Source organism: Wyeomyia smithii, chromosome 2 (genome assembly GCF_029784165.1).
Source record: "Wyeomyia smithii strain HCP4-BCI-WySm-NY-G18 chromosome 2, ASM2978416v1, whole genome shotgun sequence".
Taxonomy (NCBI): Eukaryota; Metazoa; Arthropoda; class Insecta; order Diptera; family Culicidae; genus Wyeomyia; species Wyeomyia smithii.
The window spans coordinates 167,984,886-168,011,139 of NC_073695.1; the positions used below are offsets into that span (position 1 = coordinate 167,984,886).

Consider the following 26,254-nt stretch of genomic DNA (forward strand, 5'->3'; position numbering starts at 1 on the left):
TACCTATGTGTATTATTGATTAATATTGATTATTAAAAAGCGTCTATTTCATTAAGGTGGATTTGTGTTGAAGTCACAAATGGTCGATTTCGAGTCACCACGTGGTCGAGGTAAATATTCGGTAACTAGCTGACCCGGCAAACTTCGTCCCGCCTATTTTAGTGTTTAATTTAATAATTTTAAACATTTCGAATCCATTGATTCCTTGCGATCTGTTTATATCGTTTGAAATGATTGGTTTTATCGGAATGACAACATCCTCGACTTTTGGCTTTTGTACATCACCTCTATTCCGGGAATATATTGGGTGCATTTCAGTTATTTTCGTTGTTTTCCAGAAACTGAAAGTGGTCATCTTCGAATTCAAAATGGTGTCCAAGGTCAATGCTTGGCTTCTTTACATCATTTCTATTACGGACATATCCATATGGTTATTTTCGGCTGTTTCCCAGAAGTTGCCATTTTACAATTCAAAATGGTGTCTGAGGTTAATTTTCAGCTCCTTGTATCATTTTGGTTCCGGTGATACTCATATTGGGTGGTATTTGGTCACTTCAGGCTATTTTTCAGAAACCGTAAGTAGCCATCTTGGATTTTAAAATGGCATTTGGAGACAATTTCTGGCCCCTGAGCGGCATTCTGGTTTAAAAAAAACACCAATATTGGGTGTTATTTGGTCATTTTCGGCTGTTTTCCAGAAACCAGATGTCATCATCTTAGGATTCAAAATAGTGTCTGTGGTCGTTTCTAGTTCCTGTGTATCATTCTGGTTCCGAAGATATTCATATTGTATGGAAATCGGCCATTTTTAGCCGATTTTTAGAAACCGGAAGTTGATATCTTACAATTCATAATGTTGTAAATTTCTGACCTCTGGGTGTCATTCTGGCTTCGAAAACATTCATATGGAATGGTATTTGATCATTTTAGGCTGTTTGCCAGCCACCGGAAGTCGCCATGTTTGAAATCAAAATGGTGTCTGTAATCGATTTTTAGCTTCTGTGTATCATTCTGGTTGCGGAGATACTCATATTGGATGGAAATCGACCTTTTTTGGCTGTTTTCCAGACACCGGAAGTCGCCATTTTACCATTCAAAATATTGTCTGAGGTAAATTTGTGGCTTCAGTGGATCATAAAAATTCCGGAAATACCCATATTGGGTAGTGTTTGGTGATTTTCCGCTGTTTTTCAGAAACCAAAAGTCGCTATCTTGTAATTCAAAATGGCATTCAGAGACAATTTCTGGCCTCTGAGCGTCATTCTGGTTAAAAACACCCATATTGGGGGGTATTTGGTCATTTTCGGCTGTTTTCCAGACACCGAAAGTCGCCATTTTACAATTCAAAATGTTGTCTGAGGTCGATTTGTGGCTTCAGTGCATCATAACACTTCCGGAAACACCCATGTTGGGTGGTATTTGGTCATTTGCCGATGTTTTTCATAAACCGGAAGTCGCCATATTGGATTTCAAAATGGTGTTTGGAGAAATGTCAGAAGAAGGAGGGGTGTCAAAACATTATGGACATGTTTGTTACACCTAAAAACATTCACCTGCCAAATTTGGTTGAATTTGCTTGATTGGTTCTCGAGCTGTGCGAAATTTGTGTTTCATTTGTATGGGACCTCTGCCTTATAGAAGAGGGAGGGGTCGCACCATTATGATATATTTGTTACCCCTAAAAACATCCACCCGCCAAATTTGGCTCCATTTACTTGGTTAGTTCTTGAGATGTGCAGGAATATATGTTTCATTTGTATAGAACCCCTCCCTTCCAGAAAAGGGAAGGGTGTCGAACCAATATGGACACATTTGTCACTCCTTAAAACATCCACATGCCAAATGTGGTTCCATTTGCTTGATTAGTTTTTCGAGATGTTTATGATTTTGTGTTTCATTTGTATGGGACCCCAGGTTAAACAATAGGGTTGGCGCTGGGGTGGCAGGCCCTGGAGTCAGTCTATCAATACCTATGGGAGAGTGGCCAACAGTATTTCAAGCAGAAATACAGGCAATAATTGAATGCGCTACAATATGCTTACGACGTAACTATAGACATACAAATATATGCATTTTTTCGGATAGTCAAGCTGCACTAAAAGCACTGAAATCCGTTTCCTGTTCTTCGAAATTAGTATGGTATTGTATTCAATTGCTACAGCAGGTGGCTAGAAATAGTAAAGTAAACTTATTCTGGGTACCTGGGCATTGCGGCCTTGAAGGGAATGAAAAAGCTGATCTGTTGGCGAGAAATGGATCAATGCAGTTGTTCATAGGGCCAGAACCGTTTTGTGGGATCTCAGAATGTGCCCTCAAAATGGAACTTAAGAAGTGGGAACAATCAATGATAGAAAACATTTGGAAAAACAATAATTCAGCTCGACAATCGAAAAAATTTATTGCACCCCAAAAAACAGTAACACAGCGATTGCTCAGTATCTCAAAAAAAGACCTTTGTACCTACAGTGGCCTTGTAACGGGACACTGCCCAAGTAAATATCACTTTAAACAGATAGGTAAATTGCAAAATGATGCCTGTCGCTTTTGTAACCTAGATAAAGAAACCTCGGAACATTTATTATGTGACTGTGAAGCACTCTCTCAAAAGAGGAAGCAATTCTTTGATAAACACTTAATACAACCATTAGATATCTAGATGACTTCTCCCAATAAGGCAGTGAACTTTATTCGTTCAATAATACCTTATTGGGACGATGCCTATATTCAGCAAGTGGAAACCATTCAACCTAATAGTGGTACGACACCCTGATAAGGCTTACATCAAATAGGGGCCCGCCACAAAAGATCAAATCTCTGGTCGCAGTGTAAAATGTACCCAACAGGAAAAAAAAAATGGGACCCCTCCCTTCCAGAAGAAGGATGGATGTCAAAACATTATGGACATGTTTGTTACCCCTAAAAATATTCACCTGCCGAATTTGGTTCCATTTGTTTGTTTAGTTCTCGAGATGTGCAGAAATTTGTGTGTCATTTGTTTGAAACCCCTCCCTCACATAAGAGGGAGGGTTGTCAAACCATTATGGACATATTTGTTACCTCGAAAAACATTTACATGCCAAATTTGGTTCTATTTGGTTGATTAGTTCTAGAGCTGTGCGAAATTTGTGTTTCATTTGTATGGGACCTCTCCCTTATAGAAGAGGGAGGGGTCAAACCATTATGGATATATTTGTTACCCCTAAAAACATCCACCCGCCAAATTTGGTTCCATTTATTTGTTTAGTTCTTGAGATGTGCAGGAATTTGTGCTTCATTCGTATGGAACCCCTCCCTTCCAGAAAAGGGAAGGGTGTCGAATCAATATGGTTAAATTTGTCACTCCTATAAACATCCGCATGCCAAATTTGGTTCCATTTGCTTGATTAGTTTTCGAGATGTTTATGAATTTGTGTTTCATTTGTATGGGACCCCTCCCTTCCAGAAGAGGGAGGGATATCGAACTATCTTAGTCACCTTTCTCGGCCCCTAAAACCCCTATATTCAAATTTTCACGCCGATCGGTTCAGTAGTTTCCAAGCCTATATGAATCAGACAGACAGACAGAGCTGCATTTTTTATATGTTTAGATAAGCCTGATTCACTAAGGTCCCAGTTGACCAACAATACCCCATTCTACGGTATAGACAAAGCTTTTGCCTCTCATTCTAAAATAACATTTTCTCTCGCCACTCATTCCCTACGTGATTAATTTATCTTTACAGCTTTGGTAATTCTATAAACACGACGCGTTTGCCGCCTCTCAGCTAGTCGCTCGGCTACCTTTACCTAGCATAAGCTTTTATTTATTATAAAGTTGTTTTATTTATCATTCTGTCCATTTTTGCTCTCACCGGAGAGTCCAATGCCTGCGCAAGTTGCTCTTGTAATGCGTAACAGCTTTCCGAAACTCTTCTGCAGACTTGCAACGCGGGAGCCACACTTTCGTTCAACTTTGGATATTGGAGTGCGTGCGTTCAGTATCCGTTGAGCAGTTGAGTAGTGCGGTGTTGGTGTTCCTAAGTTTATCATATCCGGAAAATGATTGACTACGTCATACTTCTCGATCTCATTTAGTTAACCCGGGCCTTTCACTCGCTAGGCGCTTGTGAAACAGTTAATTACATCGAGGGGACGAAACGCTTGAGCGACGTTGCCGTGAATCACCTGTGCGCAGATACCAAACCCGTTGCCGGCTCATTGAAAGAGCCTCATCCGAGCCGGAAATAGAAAAAATAAAACGTACTTTTATTGTTTTTTTTTTGTTTTAATTGATGCAGTTCTTGTTTTTTTTTTTTTGTTTATGTGAATGCAAGAAATTAAGATTTGAGAGTAGAAAAGAGTGCAGTTTAAATGAACAATTGTTCCGACTAAAAACAGGGGGAAGAGAAAACTTAATTGTTCTGAACGTTTTATTAGATGTTTAGATGTGATAGAAATATCTGTTAGCTGACGGTTCAACAACACTGTGTTTCTTATCGGATAGGAATAATTTGATCAGCTGATGTTGATTGGTATAAAAGGAATTGTTAGATAAATAGTGTATTAAAGAAACAATTTAAAAAATATAAAAGGAGTTACGTGCTGATGGCTTATTAGATTCTGGGTCATAAAATCTAACCTAATTAACTACAACCAAGATACATTTTGTAAAGGCTAAAAGTGAATCACAAAATGAGGCAAAATGGTGTAGAGGTAAGTGAAATGTATATTTATTTTTATTTTATTATATTGCTCCAAAAAAATATTGCGAATAATCTTTGCAAGCAAACGTTGACATGAAAGGTAGAGAAGTTTTATCCTATGAATGAATATTCCCAAAAAATGTGTATATTTTATTGAAAATATAGGTCGCGCTCGATTATCCAGAGTCATTTTTCTCTACAATTTCGGATTTTTGTCGTTTGTATTTTTGGTTCTATGGTTCTATGTATCTAGAAATGCCAACTTTGATCAAGTATTTTGCGTTTTATCCTGCGTATATAATGGGTCACTGCGTATATAATGGGACACGGTTATATGGGAAAAAAAGCAATGGTGTTATTTGTTCGCTCTCATGCACTTTTCGTGTTTCTTATGGGTCCTATAACAACTGTATAACTTTTTAGATCGATCGGTGGATCTATATTTTTGCGCCCGATTTTTAAAGTTTCCATGCGATTTTATATGGAAAAATACACTTTTTCAAAACTTAGTCTCCAGAGATGTCCAGTTGGCTTCTAAAAACATATCGATACATGATATTAGTTGGAAATTTTCCTAGGAAAAACTGTTCTAAAGACCGTAAAGAGCAGAATCGCGCCAAATGACCTATGGTCGAATATCGACCATTTTTTATCTGAATGAAACTTTGCACACGTATTTGGCTTAGCAAACTGAGCATTTTTCACAGATGGAGAGATATTTTACACCCATGAGTTATATTCTAAAAAGGCGTATGCTTTTGGTATAGGTTTTATTTGAAACTTTGTAGCCCAGAAACCGTTGTATAGAAAAACTGTCTTAGAATGAGTTGTAGGGAATTAAAAATGCATCATAAAAAATATACACTGTAAAAAAAAATTTCTGACCAAAAAAATCAAAAAATAACATTCAACTTCAGATTGTATTCAATTCAGAATTCTCGGGAATAGTACAAACATCATCTTTCACTTTGATACAATATAATCTACACGAATCACAAATTGATAAAGACGTATTAAAATGAGCTTGACTGTTCAATATTTTTAATTTTGCAACAACGTTTTCGCACTTGGGCTTGGTGTATTTCATTTTCACTTTATTCATCTTCACAACATGCAAACTGCTACTAACACTTTTGGAAAAGTGCAATCGTATTTATATACGAAAATAGATATTATAGGTAAGTGGTTATTGGTAGCGCACTTTATAAACAGTTATTATTAGTAAACAAGTAGGTAAAAACATTCGGCAAGGGGGAACGTGTAGGTAGGCTAAGGTACAGCGCCTGAGTTATTTATCGAAGAGTTTTGTTGTCAAAGGATGAATTTTATATTTTTGATCAAGCATTCCAAATGAACGTATGGTTTTGCTGGAGAAACACGGACAAATAAAGAAAAACGTGTATTTTCCTAAATATTTATAATTTTTCGAGCTTAAATTCAAAATAACTCGAGAACCGATGCTTTTAGAATGTTAACTACCAAGAGCTTTTTGATTGAAAATGACTTTCTGCATCATTTAAAATTATCAGAATACAAATGTTTTGAAAAATGTTTGGATTAGAATTTTTATAAAAAAAATAATGTACCATAAAAAAATATTTTTCATTCCTCCATCCCGGATTTTTTTTTAAAGTTGCGTATTAACCTCAAATTTCTTTAAAAAAAATCAACTCCTTTTTTTTCTTTAAATAGAAATTTAATGTTTATTTTTAATTTTTTTTTTGGTTAGATTTTTTTTTGTACAGTGTATACTTTTTTATGATGCATTTTAATTACCAGAAAGTTTTTCTATACAACCAAATTAAAAAAGGTCGATTAAATTTTCGCGTATTTCCAGATCATTTATCGCGATTCTGCTATAAAGCGTTACGATGCTTGTAGAAAAAGTTATTTACCTCAAACTGATTGAATATCTGACAAACGGCTCATCATTGGATTTTTCTAGCAATACTGCTGCAGCATGCAGCTGTTTCAAATTCAACCATGTGAAAAGAAATGATATCGCGTAAAATTTATCTCGGAGATTTCTCCGAAGAACCTATGAGCAAAAATCACACTTTTAAGCTTAATTCCACGCGAAATTATTTCTCATCCTTGAGCAAGTTTGCAATAGCAGCATGCTGTAGCAGTGTTGCTGGAAAAATTCAAAGGTGAGCCGTTCGTCAGACATTCAATCAGTTTTGGGTGAATAACATTTTCTACAAGCATTGTAGCGCCTTACGGTCTTCAGAAAAGTTTCTCCCAGGAAAATTTCTTGCAAATGTTATGTATCAATATATTTTAAGGAGCCAACTGGACATCTCTAGAGTATAAGTTTTGAAAAAGTTAACTTTCCCATATAAAATCGGGCGCAGAAATATAGTTCAACCGATCGATCTGAAAAGTTATACAGTTGTTATAGGACCCATGAGGAACACGAAAAGTGCATGGGAGTTAAAATTTATTTTTGGTTCCAATCTAGTATCTAACTCAAAGATCTGTAAAGAGATGTGGCAGGATTAAATCATCTCGGTATGATTGAATTTTCTATATTTTAACGATTACCATATCCGTCGCATGCACTTTTTTTCGGAACAAATCTTAGTCTTTTTCTTTGATCCGTAGTTTATGTAGTTGGTTTCAGAAAAACCGGAATGCTGAAAAATTCAGCAAACAGATACTTGTGGATAGGATATCCAAGTGTTCTGGTTAATTCATGTTTCTGTTATGACTAATTCGAAACTTGTTTAGTTTAATACCTATATATCATACAGTCGTTACAGAAATTTCAAAATACATATAAATACATATAAGCAATTCTCGCTGAAACCAGCCTGTTAGGTGCACAAAGTCTTTAGAATTTGATGTAAATGCAAATAGTTGTAAGAAATAGAGAAAAACTGATGCCATTTTTGTTTGATCGAGTTTTGTATCAGAAAAATGCAATTTTGGCACTGTTTGCAAATACCGATTAGCAATCTGAGACAAGAATTGGAAAGCTAAGAAAAAATGCTATAGGATGCAATTGAAAAACTAGGTGAACATCGGTGTTAACCTACCAATTGAACCAATTTTTCTAACGAAGTTTCAAAATATTCAATGCATTCCTCGCAACCAACTTAGTAGCCATATGCTGAGACCAACTGCATGTGCATGTTATAACCCTACCATCAGAGCCGTAGCTACTCCGTTTTGCGTGGGGGGGGGGGGGGGGGCTGAGAACTTTTGTTCAAAAAAACGTTATTTTTTTGTGGAGTATGCAGTTTAAATCCGTTAAGGTGCTCGACAAAAAAGGCTCTTTACGCGTCCAACGGAGTACCCGGATACTCACAAATTAAAATTCTTATACCGTTTGCAGTTTTCGTCCCATTTCGATTGTTTTAGCACCTAAAGATTCAGAGGCTCATTATTTTCAAATAAGCGTTGGCGGTGTCCCGTAAGAATTATTTTATTCCGGTTTTCCGGGTTTATATTCCGAAAAAAAAACGAAACTGCGAATGTGCATATAATTGAAATAAAGCAGAGATATAAACTTTATCATTTCTGTCTTACAGTGGCGAGCCACAGTGGTTAAAAACCTCCTTATTAAAGAAAAAAAAATCTACAAATTTTAATAAGTTTGCTAACCTAAATGAGCAGGTTTACATTGTGTAATTGAGTTTCAGGGGACCAATTGCAGGGTGGCCACCCAACCGGGAAAACCGGGAGAACCGGGAAAAACCTGGAATTGTTTGGAACCGGGAAAAACCGCAAAAAAACCGGGAATTTCACTGAATATTACAAGCCGGGGTGAGATCATCAGCTATCTCATGGCGATCACAAAACCGGAATTTCCTGAATGAGTTTTCTCGAAAACTTGACCAAGAAAGACTGGTCTCTGACCCGGAAAAGATGGCTGATAGGTCACGGGCTGGATGGCACAATCTCACCCCGGCTGACAGTATGTTCAACTTATTTCCTACAGTGCATTTATCAGTTTTGTTTTTATTCATCTTTCTCTTGGAAGCTAACTTGACCATGGTAAGCTTCCCGGAAGTAGCAGTCAAACGGCTCGAATTTTGCCTAGAGCAAATGGTTCACAAAGATAATCTCGCGGGAACTGTAGTTGACAGATTGCATTCGACGAAGACATTGCTGACTTCCTACAGCCGTAGCTGTAGAGATCTGATAGCTGGTTTAGGCAAGAAACTTCATAACTTGACCGTGTTTTTTAAGAAGATTTTGATGTACGATGCTGTACAGGATGCCGGTGGTGGAGACGAAATTGATATCACCAAGTCGTTAATCCATTACGCTCGCGTTTCACACAGCCGATATGTTGAATTGTTGAAGACAAAGAAGAAGGAACATTCAGATCAAGATGAAGAAGCCCGGTAGAAGGCCCGTGCTCTTGAAGCTAATGTGTTTAAGTATAATGTGAATATGATACGAGCTAACAAATCTGAAGGTTATTCCCAGACTTCCTGAAATCTCGCTCGTACAAAAAAGAGACAACGCGCTTTGCGCTACAAGTCTCGTTTCTCATTCAGTCGTTTTGTGCTGTGTGTCACATGCGAGCGAGAGAACTTGTAATACGTACGAGCCATGTCTCGTCGCATGGAATTTCTTTTGCGACATACACGAAGATATCTCGTCTCTCAACGTAACGCGGTGCATGGGCGTTGCGCACACGAGACAGCTTGCGCGCAAATTCTCGTTAGCTCGTCTCGCGAGCTAGTTTCACATATTGCTTTGCGCTGATGGCGCAAGGAAGAAATTGATTTTGCCCAGAGGGATGAAGGCAGGAGATTTTATGTGATTTCTTATTTATGGTGTTATAGGAGCTTTCGTCAGAGCACCGTTTGAATAATGAATGGTGTGTAAACTAATTCATTTGTTTATCAATTCATATGTTGATTAATCCGACTTTTGTTAACAAAAATGAAGAACGTTTTGTTACCATATTTACAGTCAGGTTTTTTTACGCGGTTTTTTTACGAGGTTTTTTTTACGCGGATTTTTGAATTACCGCGGTTTTTTTTACGCGGATTTTCGAATAAACGCGGTTTTTTTACGCGGATTTTTGAATTAACGCGGTTTTTTTTACGCGATACCGCGCTAATTCAAAAAAATTTTCACGAATTTCCGAATTAACGTGGGTTTGGAACCAGAAACGTTTAAGTGTTTATCTAGTAAAAGGCTTAGTCCAAAAAATACTCTCCGCCCACCGAAAGATCCGGAATGACCGTCAAAGAGGACAATTTTAAATACTGGTTCTAGAGCGTCTCGGGTTTTTTCTAAAGCCCTTCTTGCTGGACTACTTTACACGGATTTAAAAAAAACGTGGTTTTTTTACGCGGATTTTTGAATTAACGCGGTTTTTTTACGCGGATTTTTGAATTAGCGCGGTTTTTTTACGCGGATTTTTGAATTAGCGCGTTTTTTTTACGCGGTTTTTTTTTACGAGGTACGTATCCTTCGCGTAAAAAAAAACCTGACTGTATATATTATTATTTTCTTTGCGAACGGTATAAAAATGCATAGTATTTTTAACTGAAACAAATATATTAGATGCAGAGTGTTATGTTGGTTAACGTGGAGATGCTGTGAGTTTCTGTCGTCGTTTAAGATGTCATTAACTATTATATTCCAAATAAAATCATATTCAGTTTTGTACTTATAAGATTAGTTGTGATTTTTAATTCGAGTACAAGTCTTTCGGGAGTTAAAAATAACAGAACCACTAAACCAATATAATCAATTTTATATTTTTCGATACATGTTGGGGTCAAAAGTGTTCGATAGAATTTTCAAATAAGGTATAGATATTGCAAATCAGATATATGATTCTAAAGCCACATTAACTCTAGTGCGACTATATATACTCGTATTTATAGTAATCTGATCTTTTTTTGCTGTTAGGGGAATATTACATTTTGCAACGATGTGAACTTTTGTAATAATATTAGGGGCCATCCACATACCACGTGGACAGCTTTGGGGGGGGGGGGGTCTGGGTTATGTCCACGGTCCATACATTTTTTTTAGAATTTATATGGGAATTTGTCCACGGAGGGGGAGGGGGGGGGGGGTCAAAATCGTTACAAACCTGTCCACGTGGTATGTGGATGGCCCCTTAGTGATATTGTTTTATGAAATTTTCCAACTAATGCACCTCCAGAAGGGTCTAAGGGCTCATACAGTATCGAAGACACAAATCTTTGGGTAACTGTGGGAGACGCGTTGCTCGAATCATGTCGCTGATACATGATGCTTTCGATACCGGAGACGAAAATGCAATTCAATGCTACGGTATTATATTATCTAGTAAATATATGTTTTATAATGTGCAACATGGGATTTATGAATGAATTTCAACCATTTCGACGTTCGATTCGTCAAATGCGGAGTGTTAATTCTAGAAAGATAGTCTGCGTCAATTTGAGTCCTGGGTGTTATCATGCCAAATGACCTATCATCATCGAATATCTACCATTTTTGATTTGGCTGAATCTCAGCACACATACCTGACTTAACAAACTGAATAGGGGTCTTCACATCGAGCTCGTATACGAATACCGAGCCGTAAACTGTGTATCTTCCATTACTCGTCAATGGAGGTGAGTATTTTTACGGCTGGGTATTTCTTTACGAGCTCGACATGAATCCCCCTAATATTTTTCGCGGGCGGGCAGTTTTTTCAGACAGATTTTTTTAAAAGAACATAAGTATTTTGGTATATGTTTGATTCAAAGCATTGTAGCACAGAATCCTTCAGTTGTACAAAATAAACTGTCAGAGAATGAATTGCAGGGAACTAATAAGGGGCCATCCACATACAGATTTTTAATGATTTTAACCCCCTCCCCTCCGTGGACAACTGCTCGTATAAATTCTAAAAAAATTGTGTGGACTGTGGACATTAGCCACCACCTCCCCTCCCCCCACAAAGCTGTCTACGTGGTATATGGATGGCCCCTAATGCTTACAAAAAAAACACACCGCGAAAAAAACTTTTTTGGTTAAAATAAATTATAAACAAACACCTTAATTGACAAACAAAAATTAAAAGTTAATTTTTTTCTCATTTTCTTTTCGAAGAAATCCGAAGTTATAACAAATTTTCTGGTTTAAATTTCAGGATGGTGGAATGAAATGTAAAAATTTTTTTTGAAGGTAAAGTTTTATAAAAAAAAAATCAAATTAAACATTTTGCAAAACATTCATGCTCTCATGAGGCGGGGCGGGCATGAGGTGGAGGCGGGCATCGCACTTTTTGGACTAAAATGTCTATCTAAATAACTTATTTTGAGAAAAAAAGAACTGAGAAAACCGATTTTGTAACCCTTTCCCGTTCACATGTTTTAAAAATACTTTCGGGTTAATTCAAGCAAAATACTTTGTAGACCAGTTAAAGTGAGTGTAAAATATTGCTTTTTAAAGAAAAAAGTTAAATTTGAAATGGTGCTTCAGAGCATCTTTAAGCACGACAGGAACTTTTTTATTCATGACTCAAAATTTTATTCCTAATATTTAACTATGTGAAGTATTTATTAAAAATGATTTAAAAACGGACGAAAACCAGATGTAATTTTCCAAGAAAAAAAAGTTTATGATTTTAAGAGGTTTTAGTAAACATTTTCAATCAAAAAGTTCGACTAGCTTTTGTTGTCAAAGCATTTGTTTATACGGTTTAGCAGAATGAACAAAATCTTAGAACATCTTAGAATCGTCGAAACATTACAGAAAAAGTTATGGACAAAAAACTAATTTTGAGGGGAGTTTTCCTTTCATTCAATACTCGGTTGGATACAACTAGAAACAGTTGAACTCTTATGAGTAATGCATTTCTCTTGACAAACTTTCAAATGCATACAGTTTGGTTTGCTACTATCTGCAACCTTCGGAGAAATATGGACTCAAAATATGGTTATTTTTAGCAAAAAAACTAGAAATATCTTTACAACAAATAAAAATAGCAAACCAATATATTCTACAAAAATGAAAGGTTTAGCAGAATGAACAAAATCTTAGAACTTTTTGAATTGTTTCGTCGATTACAGAAAAAGTTATGGCCGAAAAATTAATTTTGAGGAGTGTTCCTCGTAAAACTCTGCTTCGTCATATCAGACGTACAGTTAGAAGATTACAGTGTTCAGCAATTCTTTTTCTTATATATTTTCCTTCAACTTTGCTGAAGAAAGCAATCTGGTATTTTCAAAATTAGAAAAAACAGTTTTTATATCTAACTACTAGGGGGATTTATAAAAAAACCGGAAATGCCAAAAGAAAGGCCTTGTTATATGGAATAAACTGCTGAAGACACTGGGTACATACAATCAATATTTCACAGTCGAATCTAAAACGATCACGGTTTTTCGAGTTTAGACCACTGTGGGTTGCTTTGAAAAAATTTACTATTTAACTTTATTTTTTGCTAACCAAGATCTAATGTTCATTAACAATTTACTCTGGCCCAAAAAGTTTAAAAGAATACACAGTTTGCCAAGTCTAACACGAGTGCAAAGTTCCATTTAAATCGAATAAAATTGACTTTCCCTAACAGAACAGCACAAAATCAGTATTACTTTGAGTCTGGTACACGAGAAAGTCTCACGAGCTCTGGCGCACGAGCTGTATCATGTATGTACAGTACAGGCGTCTCGCTCAATTCATAGTGCGACGAAACATCGCTTGCGCATCGCAATCCGAACCTAAAGAGAAGCGAAAGAGCAACCTGCAAATCGCATGTGACGTTATCTCGTCTCGTCGCACGTACATGGAAATTCTACGAGCGAGAGAAAGATTTCTCTCGTCGCTTGAGAAAAAAGCGCGTGCACAGGAAGTCTGGTTATTCCACTGGAGCTGCTCTTTTAGACATAGAAAAAGCATTCGACAGTGTTTGGCATAAAGGTTTGATTGCGAAATTGCAAACTTTTAATTTTCCAATTTTCCTAATCAAAATTTTAAAAAATTATCTTACTGATCGAACTCTGCAGGTTGTCTATCAGAATTCAAAATCTGATAGATTTCCTGTCAGAGCAGGTGTACCTCAAGGTTCAGTCTTGGGTCCAGTCCTGTACAACATATTCACTTCAGATCTTCCTGATTTGCCTCCAGGATGCACAAAGTCATTGTTCTGCGATGACACAAGCATTTCCGTAAAAGGAAAAAGTCTTCGTGTCATATGCAGTCGATTGCAGAAAAGTTTAGTTATATTTTCTTCCTACTTGCAAAAGTGGAAAATCTCTCCCAATGCTTCTAAAACTCAAATGATAATTTTTCCGCATAAGCCTAGGATATATATGCGTTTTTTTTTTATTTTTAAGGAGGGGATTTGTTAGTAGCTTAGGTATTTATGATAAATATTAGTAAATAATGAGTATGTGTGTCCAATCACAAATGGTGTCTTCTCAACACTGTTAGTAATTTGTAATTTCAATTGTTAGGATTTGTTTGCTTTCGCAATTAGGACTTATCATTCGTAGGGATTTAAACCTACTTGTCCAGAAAGGAAAGTAAACTTACAACTAACTTAAATGCTAACTTATTGGCTATAAAGAGAGCTTATCGTAGCAATTGAGGATTGCTACGATTTTTGTCAAAAATTGTTAATAATTTTATTTGACATTTGAACATTTGACATTTGACATTTGAAAAAGTCTTCGTGTCATATGCAGTCGATTGCAGAAAAGTTTAGTTATATTTTCTTCCTACTTGCAAAAGTGGAAAATCTCTCCCAATGCTTCTAAAACTCAAATGATAATTTTTCCGCATAAGCCTAGGGCTTCTTTCCCCAAGCCAAACAATAATCACGTTGTCAAGATGAATGGGGTTATTTTAAGTTGGTCTGACAAGGTTAAGTACTCGGGACTAATTTATGATAAAAAACTTATTTTCAAAGAGCACATTGAGAGTATACAAGCCAAGTGCATCAAATATACGAGATGTTTATATCCTCTCATTAACAGGAATTCTAAACTTTGTTTAAAGAACAAACTTTTGATTTACAAACAAATTTTTAGACCAGCAATGCTTTATGCTGAGGCGGGGGCCTAGTGTGGTTGGTAACGTCTCCGCCAACCACGCTCGACGCCTGGGTTCGAATCCCACCGCCGACATAGGTGTCGATGGTTGTGAGGTGGCGTGATCCACTCACAACCAACCCAACTGGTCTAGATTCAATCCTAGTCGACACCGGGAGATTTTCTGAGGCGAAAAATCTCTGGGATCACGCCTTCCATCGCATGAGGAAGTAAAGCCGTTGGCGCCGGTCCGTTAATAAACGGGTCTTGAGTTAGGGACCTGATTGTGGAGTCGCCTCCCTGGGCGTCGGTAATTGGCCACAACAGTGGCGGAAATAGACCGACGGAAAATAAGCGAGAATAAAAAAAAAATGCTTTATGCTGTACCGATCTGGTCAAGTTGCTGTTCAACAAGGAAGAAAACGCTCCAAATAATTCAGAATAAAATTCTGAAAATGATTTTGAAGCGTCCTCCTTTGGTTTGGTACACTCGAATTACATAGACTTACTGGTGTTGAACCATTAGAAGCTATGTCAAATAAAATTATTAACAATTTTCGACAAAAATCGTTGCAATCCTCAATTGCTACGATAAGCTCTCTTTATAGCCAATAAGTTAGCATTTAAGTTAGTTGTAAGTTTACTTTCCTTTCTTGACTGGTAGGTTTAAATCCCTACAAATGATAAGTCCTAATTGCGAAAGCAAACAAATCCTAACAACTAAAATTAGAAATTTCTAACAGTGTTGAGAAGTCACCATTTGTGATTGGACACACATACTCATTATTTACTAATATTTATCATAAATACTTAAGCTACTAACAAATCCCCCCTTAAAAAAAAAATTTAAGTATAATGTGAAGTAATGTGTTTTAGGTGTTGTGAGAATCTGATTGGTCTGATCAATATAAATTTTGTTTTGCAAGAAACGTGTAACATAATTCTTTCATATATTGAATCTTAGGTGGTTGAGGTAAAAACGGTTCCTACAAACTTAATTTGGCCTAGGAGTCCCTGGTAGTGAGTATTATATGCGTTTTTTTTTTATTTTTAAGGAGGGGATTTGTTAGTAGCTTAGGTATTTATGATAAATATTAGTAAATAATGAGTATGTGTGTCCAATCACAAATGGTGACTTCTCAACACTGTTAGTAATTTGTAATTTCAATTGTTAGGATTTGTTTGCTTTCGCAATTAGGACTTATCATTCGTAGGGATTTAAACCTACTTGTCAAGAAAGGAAAGTAAACTTACAACTAACTTAAATGCTAACTTATTGGCTATAAAGAGAGCTTATCGTAGCAATTGAGGATTGCAACGATTTTTGTCGAAAATTGTTGATAATTTTATTTGACATAGCTTCTAATGATTCAACACTAGCAAGTCTATGTAATTCGAGTGTACCAAACCAAGGAGGACGCTTCAAAATCAATTTCAGAATTTTATTCTGAATCCTTTGGAGCGTTTTCTTCCTTGTTGAACAGCAACTTGACCAGATCGGTACAGCATAAAGCATTGCTGGTCTAAAAATTTGTTTGTAAATCAAAAGTTTGTTCTTTAAACAAAGTTTAGAATTCCTGTTAATGAGAGGATATAAACATCTCATATATTTGATGCACTTGGCTTGTATACTCTCAATGTGCTCTTTGAAAATAAGTTTTTTATCATAAATTAGTCCCAAGTACTTAACCTTGTCGGACCAACTTAAAATAACCCCATTCATCTTGACAACGTGATTATTGTTTGGCTTGAGGAAAGAAGCCCTAGGCTTATGCGGAAAAATTATCATTTGAGTTTTAGAAGCATTGGGAGAGATTTTCCACTTTTGCAAGTAGGAAGAAAAAATATCTAAACTTTTCTGCAATCGACTGCATATGACACGAAGACTTTTTCCTTTTACGGAAATGCTTGTGTCATCGCAGAACAATGACTTTGTGCATCCTGGAGGCAAATCAGGAAGATCTGAAGCGAATATGTTGTACAGGACTGGACCCAAGACTGAACCTTGAGGTACACCTGCTCTGACAGGAAATCTATCAGATTTTGAATTCTGATAGACAACCTGCAGAGTTCGATCAGTAAGATAATTTTTCAAAATTTTTATTAGGAAAATTGGAAAATTAAAAGTTTGCAATTTCACAATCAAACCTTTATGCCAAACACTGTCGAATGCTTTTTCTATGTCTAAAAGAGCAGCTCCAGTGGAATAACCTTCAGATTTGTTAGCTCGTATCATATTAGTAACTCTGAGCAATTGATGAGTTGTGGAATGCCCATGGCGAAATCCAAACTGTTCGTTTGCAAAAATTGAATTTTCGTTGATGTGTGACATCATTCGGTTAAGAATAATTCTCTCAAACAGTTTACTTATTGAAGAAAGCAAACTGATTGGTCGGTAACTTGAAACCTCAGCTGGATTCTTATCCGGCTTTAAAATTGGAGTAATTTATGCATTTTTCCATAATTTGGGAAAATATGCAATTTTGAAGCAGCAATTGAAAATTTTCACTAAAAATTCCATTGTGCTCTCAGGGAGATGTTTGATTAGTATATTAAAGATTCCATCGTCACCAGGTGCTTTCAAATTTTTAATAATTGATTTAATCTCATTCAAGTTAGTTTCAATTATTTCTGCAGGTAAAAAATTCTGGGAAGAAATTAAATCAAATTGACGTGTGACTTCATTTTCAATTGGACTCACAAAATTCAAATTTGAGTTATGAACACTCTCAGACTGCTGAGCAAGTCTTTGAGCCTTTTGTTCATTGGATACAAGAAAACGTTCACCATCTTTTAAAACTGGAATAGGCTTTGAAGATTTCTTAAGAATCTTCGACAGCATCCAAAAGGGTTTTGAATATGGTTTCAGTTTTTCAACTTTAGTTTCAAAATTTTGATTTCTCTGAAGAGTAAATCTATGTTTAATCTCTTTCTGTAAATCTTTATAAAGAGTTTTAAAAACAGGGTCACGAGAACGTTGATATTGACGTCTGCGGACATTTTTCAAACGAATTAGAAGTTGAAGATTTTCGTCAATTATTGGTGAATCAAATTTCACTTGAGCCTTTGGAACAGAAAAACTCCTGGCATCAACAATTGCTCATTTTAATGCTTCCAAAGCGGAATCAATATTCACTTCGTTTTGCAAATCAAGCTTATTATTGAAATTTCTCTCAATATGAGTTTTATATCTTTCCCAATTAGCCTTGTTATAATTAAAAACAGAGCTCATAGGGTTTAAAACTGATTCATGTGATAAAGAAAAAGTTATTGGAAGATGGTCAGAATCAAAGTCAGCATGTGTGATCAAATCACTACATACGTGACTTTGATCTGTTAGCACCAAATCAATTGTTGAAGGGTTTCTTACAGAAGAAAAGCATGTAGGACTATTCGGAGACAAAATAGAATAGTATCCTGAAGAACAATCATTGAATAAAATTTTGCCATTGGAATTACTTTGAGAATTATTCCATGACCGATGTTTAGCGTTAAAATCGCCGATTATAAAAAATTTCGAACGATTTCTGGTGAGTTTTTGTAAATCACCTTTAAAATAATTTTTGTGCTCGCGTGTGCATTGAAATGGTAAATATGCTGCGGCAATAAATAAAATCCCATGTTCAGTTTGAACTTCAATTCCCAAAGTTTCAATAACTTTCGTCTCAAGATGGGGAAGAGCACGATGTTTGATTCGGCGATGAATAACAATTGCAACTCCACCGCCGGAACCCTGAATCCTATCATATCTATGAACCACGTAATTGGGATCATATTTTAATTTAATGTTAGGTTTCAAAAATGTTTCAGTAATAATTGCAATATGCACATTATTTACTGTTGAAAAATTAGAAAGCTCATTCTCATTGGCCTTCAATGAGCGAGCATTCCAATTTAAAATTTTGATCGGTTTATTTAAAATCATTGCTAAATTTTAAATTAGAAACAATTTTAATTGTAAAATTGGTACCTATTTGAATGGCTTCAAACATTGATTTTGCCTGCAACATGGCGTTCATGAGATCGAACATTGCCTGTTGCAGAAAAGAAAGCTTACCTGCCGTAATAGGCCCCAGGCAGTTGACATCAGAAAAAATATTTTCGGTAGTAATATTAGCTGGGGTAATGGTGTACAATTATTTTCTAGCGTGTTTTGCTTACCCATATTAACGGTAATTTTCGAACTACCAACATTAGGCGGTAGAATGTTCGAATTACCTGTAACCTGTGCATATGTTAAACGGGTATGCAGAGGAGTAGGTAAACTATGCGTCACTGGTACGCTTGGAGAATTTTGTTTTGAAGCTTGTTTTAATTGGGAAATTGAATTTTGTTTACCTTGCCTTGCCTTAACAATTGCTAAACGGACACTTGATAAAAATTCGACATATGGTTGCCGTTACAATTCGCACAGCGAAAATTTTTACTCTCTTTCACAGGACATGTGTCCTTTTTGTGAGAAGAGTCTCCACAAATCAGGCATTTTTGGTCCATGTTACAGAACTTTGAACCATGACCATAACGTTGGCAAATACGGCATTGGGTGATATGCTTTTCACCTCCACCAAACTTCCTATAAGCTTCCCATTTTACACGCACGTTATATAAAGCATGTGCTTTTTCAAAAAAATTTAAGTTATTAACCTCACTGCGGTTAAAATGAATTGAATAGTTCACAAGGGAAATTCCAGTTCGCTGACTGTTTTCGCCTCGTGATTTTTGTTTCATTAGAATTACTTGGGTAGGGGCTATGCCAAGGAATTCTGTTAAAGTAAGTTTGATCTCATCAACGGTTTGATCGTTGGTGAGACCTTTCAAGACAACCTTGACCGGCTTTGTACATCTTGTCAGTTAAATACTGAACAAGACGATCACGACCCCTTATGGAGTCGGCTAATAAGCGGCATTCACCTCTACGGCCAATTTGATAGGTAACTTTAACGTCAGAAACAAACGTTGAAAGCTCCTTTTTGAATATATTAAATTCAGAAGAAATAGTTACCACAATAGGTGGAACTTTCTCCTTTTTTAAAGATTTTACATTTCGTATAGTTTCATTTCACCAGCTTCTTGCTCAGGCAAAATATCAAAAGGATTGTCACTACAGACACTCGAAGTGTCAGAAAGAGATGCCTCTCTTTTCCTCCCCGCAGCGATGCGTGGTTTCTTTTTTCGTCCAGCCATTTCAGGTGATACGAAAAAAGTTAAAACAAATGTTAAATTCAAAAGTAGGTAGTTTTGAGAAAGACTGATGGGAAATAATTTTCAGGTAGTCTTTAAAAGACACACTGACAAAACACAAACTTTGAAGCTATAGGCAGTCAAAGACCAGTCCACAAGCAACCGAAAACACGTCTGACCTGTAGGACAGCTCAAGACGCACTGTATTATATGCGTTGTTTATAAGTTACTTGTAGACAACATAACGTTTGCGGTAAAAAAATGGACTTTTTTTGCAGATGGTGATGAAAAAAAAAACTAATACGGATAATTGAGTTGGATTAATTTTCCATTAGTGGTAAATATATTATCTTATTTGCAAAAAAAATCTACGCCCTTGCGAGCGACCTTCCGGCAGTTAATCGAAACATTCGCCATGGCGGACGAAAACATGCATGTAGGCATGTTTTTAAACTCTTTCTTCGTTTTTTTTATTAATTCCTCCTCCGTTTTCGCGACAAAATTGTTGGAATAGATCTTGCGCTTCAAGTTTGCCCAAAAATTCTCGATGGGACGCAGCTGGGGGACGTTGGGCGGATTCGCCAACTTCGGTACCACATCGATATTCAGTCGCTCCATCTCCTCCAACGATCGCTTCGAGCAGTGGGCCGACGCCAAATCTGGCCAGAACACCGTGTCTTCGCCCTTATGGTATTTCTTGATGAACGACGCAACTTCTGGCAGGCACTTCGTACTATAAATTTCCCCGCTCACGGCCAGCCCGGAGCGAATGAAGAACGACTTTGACATCCTCTTCTCGCTGATTGTCAGCCACAGCCGCACCTTCTTGGGGATCTTGGTCTGTGAATAAACTTCACCTCGGTGTTCACTTCCTTCGTGGAGAAGTAAAATACGAAGTGCCCTGCTAATCTTTGCCATCCAGGGTGAGATAAGTCTCGTCGTCCATCATCACTGCCACGTCGCGATTTGCCGGGAAAATCGACTTGATCATCTTAATCAACCGCTGTCGCTGCGTCATTGCCTGTAGCTCCGAGACCAGTGAACGGGACTGCCGCTTCCTGACATGTATGTCCATGTTCTCCAGATACTTTTTCATTGTTTTACCGCATGCACCAACCTCCCGGCCAAGTGCACGCAAAGATTTAGCCACTTTTCCCTCGGTCTTCCTCTTCAGCATCCTTTGAAGCTTCTTGTCGCTCAGGGTCGTTGGCCGTCCGGAACCGGGCATTCTTTCGATGTCCAATAGTGTCAAGATGTTGTAGATGCCGGAACGGGCATACCCGGCGTCCACAAAGTGCCGCACGATGTCCGTTTTTGACGCGGCGGGATATTTTTCTTTGAACACACACTTCTAACGGATTTGCTTTACTTTTTTCGCCATCACAGTTATAGTTTGACTGATGGAGCTGTCAATTTTTTTTTGCTAAATCATGGGTTACTATAATTGATGATGCATGAGTAGTGTTTTCAGAACGATTAAAGGTAAACCCATGAAAAATCGACTATTTTTGTCCATATTTTTTACCGCAAACGTTATCCTCTTGGAAAAGATGAAGTCCGTCACATTTTTCGAATTTCTGCAACAATATCTCTAGATTTAAATAAGCCTGAACACGTTTAAAAAGTGACTTTGAGCATATTATAATGTAAATCGAAAATCATGCTTTTTTTATCCTTAACTGTATGGAAACTGCAGAATTCAGAAGTACAAATAACCGGGCAAAATATTTGAACGACCCGGAAAAAACCGGGAAAAAACCGGGAATTTACTTTCGAGTTTTCAGTGGCCACCCTGCAATTGTTTACTAACTGAGTAAGAGCTTCGTACATTTGCTTTGTATTCATATCGAGCTTGTATTCAAATACCCAGCCGTAAAACTACTCACCTCAATTGATGAGTAATGGAAGATATACAGTAGGGCGCCAGTGAGATGTATGAAAAAAGGTCATTCGAATATCGTTTAGCAGTAGGGTTCAACAGTCCCCATGCAAATTTCAGCTAAATCGGCCTTTGGGAACACGTCCCTCAAAGCGATCAATGTTTCAACTTTCTGACTGATGAAATGCACAGGTAAAAGTTCATGAAATCGTCGATATAGAATTTTTTTATGCCAAATGTCTAAAAAATGCATGAAACGTCAAGATCTGGTGTACCTCATCGAAAAAAAAAATTTTGGATGATTTTTTTCGAGAAGACGAAACTTTTGAGCCCTATCGTTAAACGAAATTCGAAAAATTGATTTTCATTGGCACCATAATACACAGATAACGGCTAGGTATTTGTATTCGAGCTCGACATGAAAACCGCTATTGATTAGCGTAACTGTGTATCTTTTGGTTCAAGGAGTAAATGTAGTCATGAAGGTAGAAACTTGAATTAACTGAAAATATGATTGAACCCACAACTTCCAAACTGTGTATCTTCCACTTAATTTTTTCAAATGTCTTGAGGGTGCGATCATGTGCAATCGAAGAATTAAAAACAGAAGAGAGTTTTTAAAAGTTCTACTCTAAAGCAACAAATGCATTGAAGGAAAAACAGCGTTATAAATCCAGCTTCGAGAATCGCCGATCGATGTCAACCAACGATACTGAGAGAATCTATTCGCGAAGAAATACTGAGAGAATGGAGCGAATCAACCGTCAGCCCGAATTCTAAATTTTACGATAGGCTTTGTTTGATCAGTGTTTACCATCAGACCAAGTAGAGTGTGGAATGCCAAGTCCAAAGTGCGGTCAGACTACAATTTTTATAGTTTGATTTTATTTCGGACCGAACCGGAACAGAGTTGTCCGGGCCAGGTAAAATACTGGCTCACCGAAAGATTGAAAAATTTATCTGATATTTATCTGATACCGTTAACATTAAAAAGACTGGTGACTATTCAATAATGCTTATTGCTAATATTTCAGATTTTTCTTTTGGATTTTTTCACCTAGTATCAATCAACTACATGAGAAAATTGCGTGGTGGGGCAATACAAACGCGTGGGGGGGGCTAAGCCCTCCCTAGCCCCCCCGGTACCTACGGGCCTGCCTACTATATCAATATACCAGCTGAATATACCCGGTCTTACTCGTGTTAAAATTTCTCTTTTTCTATAATTCTTTTTATTTTTATATATTGTTAACCAACTTATAATTTCTAATATATTTTTTTCTTTTTTTAGTTATGAACTTGTTTATATACCACATTTTTCAATTCTCCATCAGGAGCTAAAATGCATGAATTTACAAGTGTGTCAACCATTGAGCAAACGACATATAATTGACCGAGGAAAAAACACAATGATCTTAAATCTACTCCGCATTGTTGAATGGATTGTCCCTTTGATTTAATTATAGTAATAGAGAATGCAAATCTTGCAGGGAATTTGAGCCTCTTGAATTTGAACGGGAGAACGAAAGGCATAGGTGGTATCCTTGGTGTTAAAACTGTTTCACCTTCGCCCTTTCTTGTTAAGATTGTTGCTTCAATTATATTTTTGAGCATCTTTATAACTTATAGCGTTCGATAAATTTACTTACGCTTATTTGGAGCCATAGTGTTGACTAAAAACTTAAGTATTTTATTGTTACCTTATTATATTATATTATAATATATACCTTTATGTTTAGTTAGGTGCCACAGAAATTATAGGCTTACAATGTACTCAAATTACACTGAAATTACATAATCAATAGCCTAAGCTCACCTCTGAAAGTAAAAATCAATGCTTGCTATGTCTTCTGGTTTTACTTCTCTATGCAAACAATATCAATATCATCCTTATGGTTGAACATCAGTCTTCATGCATTGATTAAAAGTTTAGAGATAAGGGACTATCTCCACATTTTCCTCAAGTTTTGAATTACTTTCCATGCAGAAAAACAACCTCCACCATGATACAACACGTTCGGACACCTGTTTAGTTGAGGTGAGTCAACTCTGAGCAACAAACTTTATATCAGGGAGTATTTGAATATTTGCTTTTGCTTTTCATAGTGTTCCAGATACCAAAGGAATTTGAAAATAGCGTTGGACACCCGTTGTCATATTTTGAACATAGTTCTCTTTCTAGAAAAGTCTACATTATTTGAACATTTTAGTCAGTTTTACACAGCTTGGCAGAAAGCAGAAATCGCCAAACTGATTTCAAAATAACGTCCAAGTCTTCTTATCTATTTTAGCAAGCCTTCCAGAAAATGTAAGTCGTCATGTGGTATATGAAAATTGGCGCCGGACATGATTATTTGGATCCACAGTTTTATACAGCATCCCAGAAACCGAAAGTCGCCATCTTTGTTTTAGAAAAATATCGGACATTATATACCAGTCCCCAGACATCAACTTCTGGCCATGACCGACGGAGAGCATGAAAATTATCGTACTCAATCAAAATGCTCTCATAGTGCACAAATTGCCTAACATTCTTATCAATTCAGACCCCCTCCCTCTTTAAAAGTTGCCTCTCCCCGTTTTCGACATCATACTCCGGGCTCTGGAAATCAATTTGTTAGGGATGTTACGGATATTCGCCTCCAGACATGACCAGAGGCTTGAACGTTATCGTATTCAATTAAAAAGGTCTCATAATGCATGAAAAAACTTTATTTTCTTATCAATTATTTCACATTAGGGACAAAAAATGGAAGCTAAGTATTGTTTCAATGAACTACTTTCGTGCTTTCGAACTAGTTGATAGTGATTCTTAGCCTGTACCCGATTTCGAACAGAACATTTTTTTATTTTGTTCAGCAATTTATTACTAAACTTATTAATATCCGGAAATTTATCGCATTTCAAAAAATAACACTGGAAGGAAGAGTTTCTACATATGGGTATTACGTTGATTATGCGGAATGCATTGATTATTTCAAAACTTCATTCGTAAAATTTGTTCAATAGGTAGGTTAACACTGATGCTCACCTAATTTTTCAATTGCATCTTATAGCATTTTTTATAAGCTTTCCAATACTTGTCTCAGATTGAAAATCGGTAGTTGCGAACAGGGTCAAAATTTTTCTGGTATAATCCAAGATTGCGGTCAAATTCAAGATGGATGCCCGAATTCTGATCACTCCATATGGAAGCCAAATCATTCTTCTTAACAGAGATGTGCTACTTGTAGTAGGTTCCATAACGAATTTCAGAGATATATAGGGTTACCATTTGGTCAAAGTTTAAAATCAGGACAACTTTTTTCCAGCAAAAATTTGATCTAAGCTATTTTTATTTTTTGAGGTATCAATAAATAAAACACGTGTTTTGAGATTTGCACTTCAAAATATTATATTTAACGTATTTCTCGAACGATTCAATTTTGCAACTTTGATTCATTAGTCGTTAGTAGATACCTAAAAAATGCAACACTAGTAAACTGTTTGAAATAAACCTTAGAATTGTCAAAAAACGTTTAACGGTTTCAACGACTAGACAATTTCTCTCGTCAAGATTCAACCAAAGAAAAAATTCTTTCGAAATAAGTTCGTTTCTTCCCGGAGTAAAGATGTAAATACTGAACAATTTGCTACTTTTTTGAATATCCAGTAGGCTGTCCCAAAAAAAAGTCAAGGTGCTCAGCCCTAAATTGAAAGATAGTGTTATCTATAGCATTTTTGTAGAATATTCGACTTTCTAAAAATCGTTTTCAGGTTGCCCAAACGTGATTCATGAACTTCTGCACTTTTTTCAAATCTGTTCAATTTCTATATTTTTCCATATATTTTTTTATTTTTGTGGGGTTGTTTTTGAATATTTTGCATGGTTTGGTTCAGCATTGCGTTCAATTATTTGACTCACAGAGCCCATTGAACATCACAAAAAAAGTGAATTTTTCTCATAATTTCAGATAAAACCCTTCAAAACACATAGAATTTTTTTTTTAATGAGGAACTGAAATTTTTACTGCAAAGCGGAATTTAAGACGAAAATTTACATGAAAGAAGATCCTTGATATCTTATCGGGGGGCTGAGATATTGGCGTTTTTACATGTGATGGAAAACTATGTATCTTTCAATGTAGAAAGAAGGGTGATCAATCCACCAATAAGTGAGATAAAAAACTTACTTTTCAATCAGAATGAGATAGATGCAAGGTGTCTTCGACAAAGTTTTAGGTTATTTTAAAACAAGAAACTTTACCGAAAACATCATGTTTCTATCTCTCACTTACAACGAGCAACATTGAGTTTTCTTCTAGAAGGCACTAAAAATCACAATTTTAGTTCTAACTTTTTTCGCAGATTTTTACAAATTTTTAAGCCTTCCACTAAGTTATCAGCAATCCAAAAATGCATTTGTTTTCTGAACATTGTTATTTTTCATCTCCTCCCAAAATAAAACAGTTATTTAACATATTTGTCAGAATGCATAGTTTTCCATCACATAGAAAAATGCCAGTATCTCAGCTCCTCGATAAGATATC

General features: G+C 36.4%; 1 protein-coding gene across 1 annotated transcript in view; it reads left to right on the forward strand.

Annotated features, from left to right (window-relative positions):
• Positions 1–3,799: 3,799 nt before the first annotated feature.
• The window catches only part of LOC129724431 (uncharacterized), an 82,971-nt gene continuing 60,516 nt past the window's right edge, over positions 3,800–26,254 (forward strand). The window contains exons 1-2 of the mRNA XM_055679335.1: positions 3,800–4,166; positions 4,314–4,692. Of these exons, the coding sequence (XP_055535310.1) occupies positions 4,672–4,692 (21 nt within the window). The 5' untranslated portion in view covers positions 3,800–4,166; positions 4,314–4,671. The remainder of the gene's footprint in view (positions 4,167–4,313; positions 4,693–26,254) is intronic.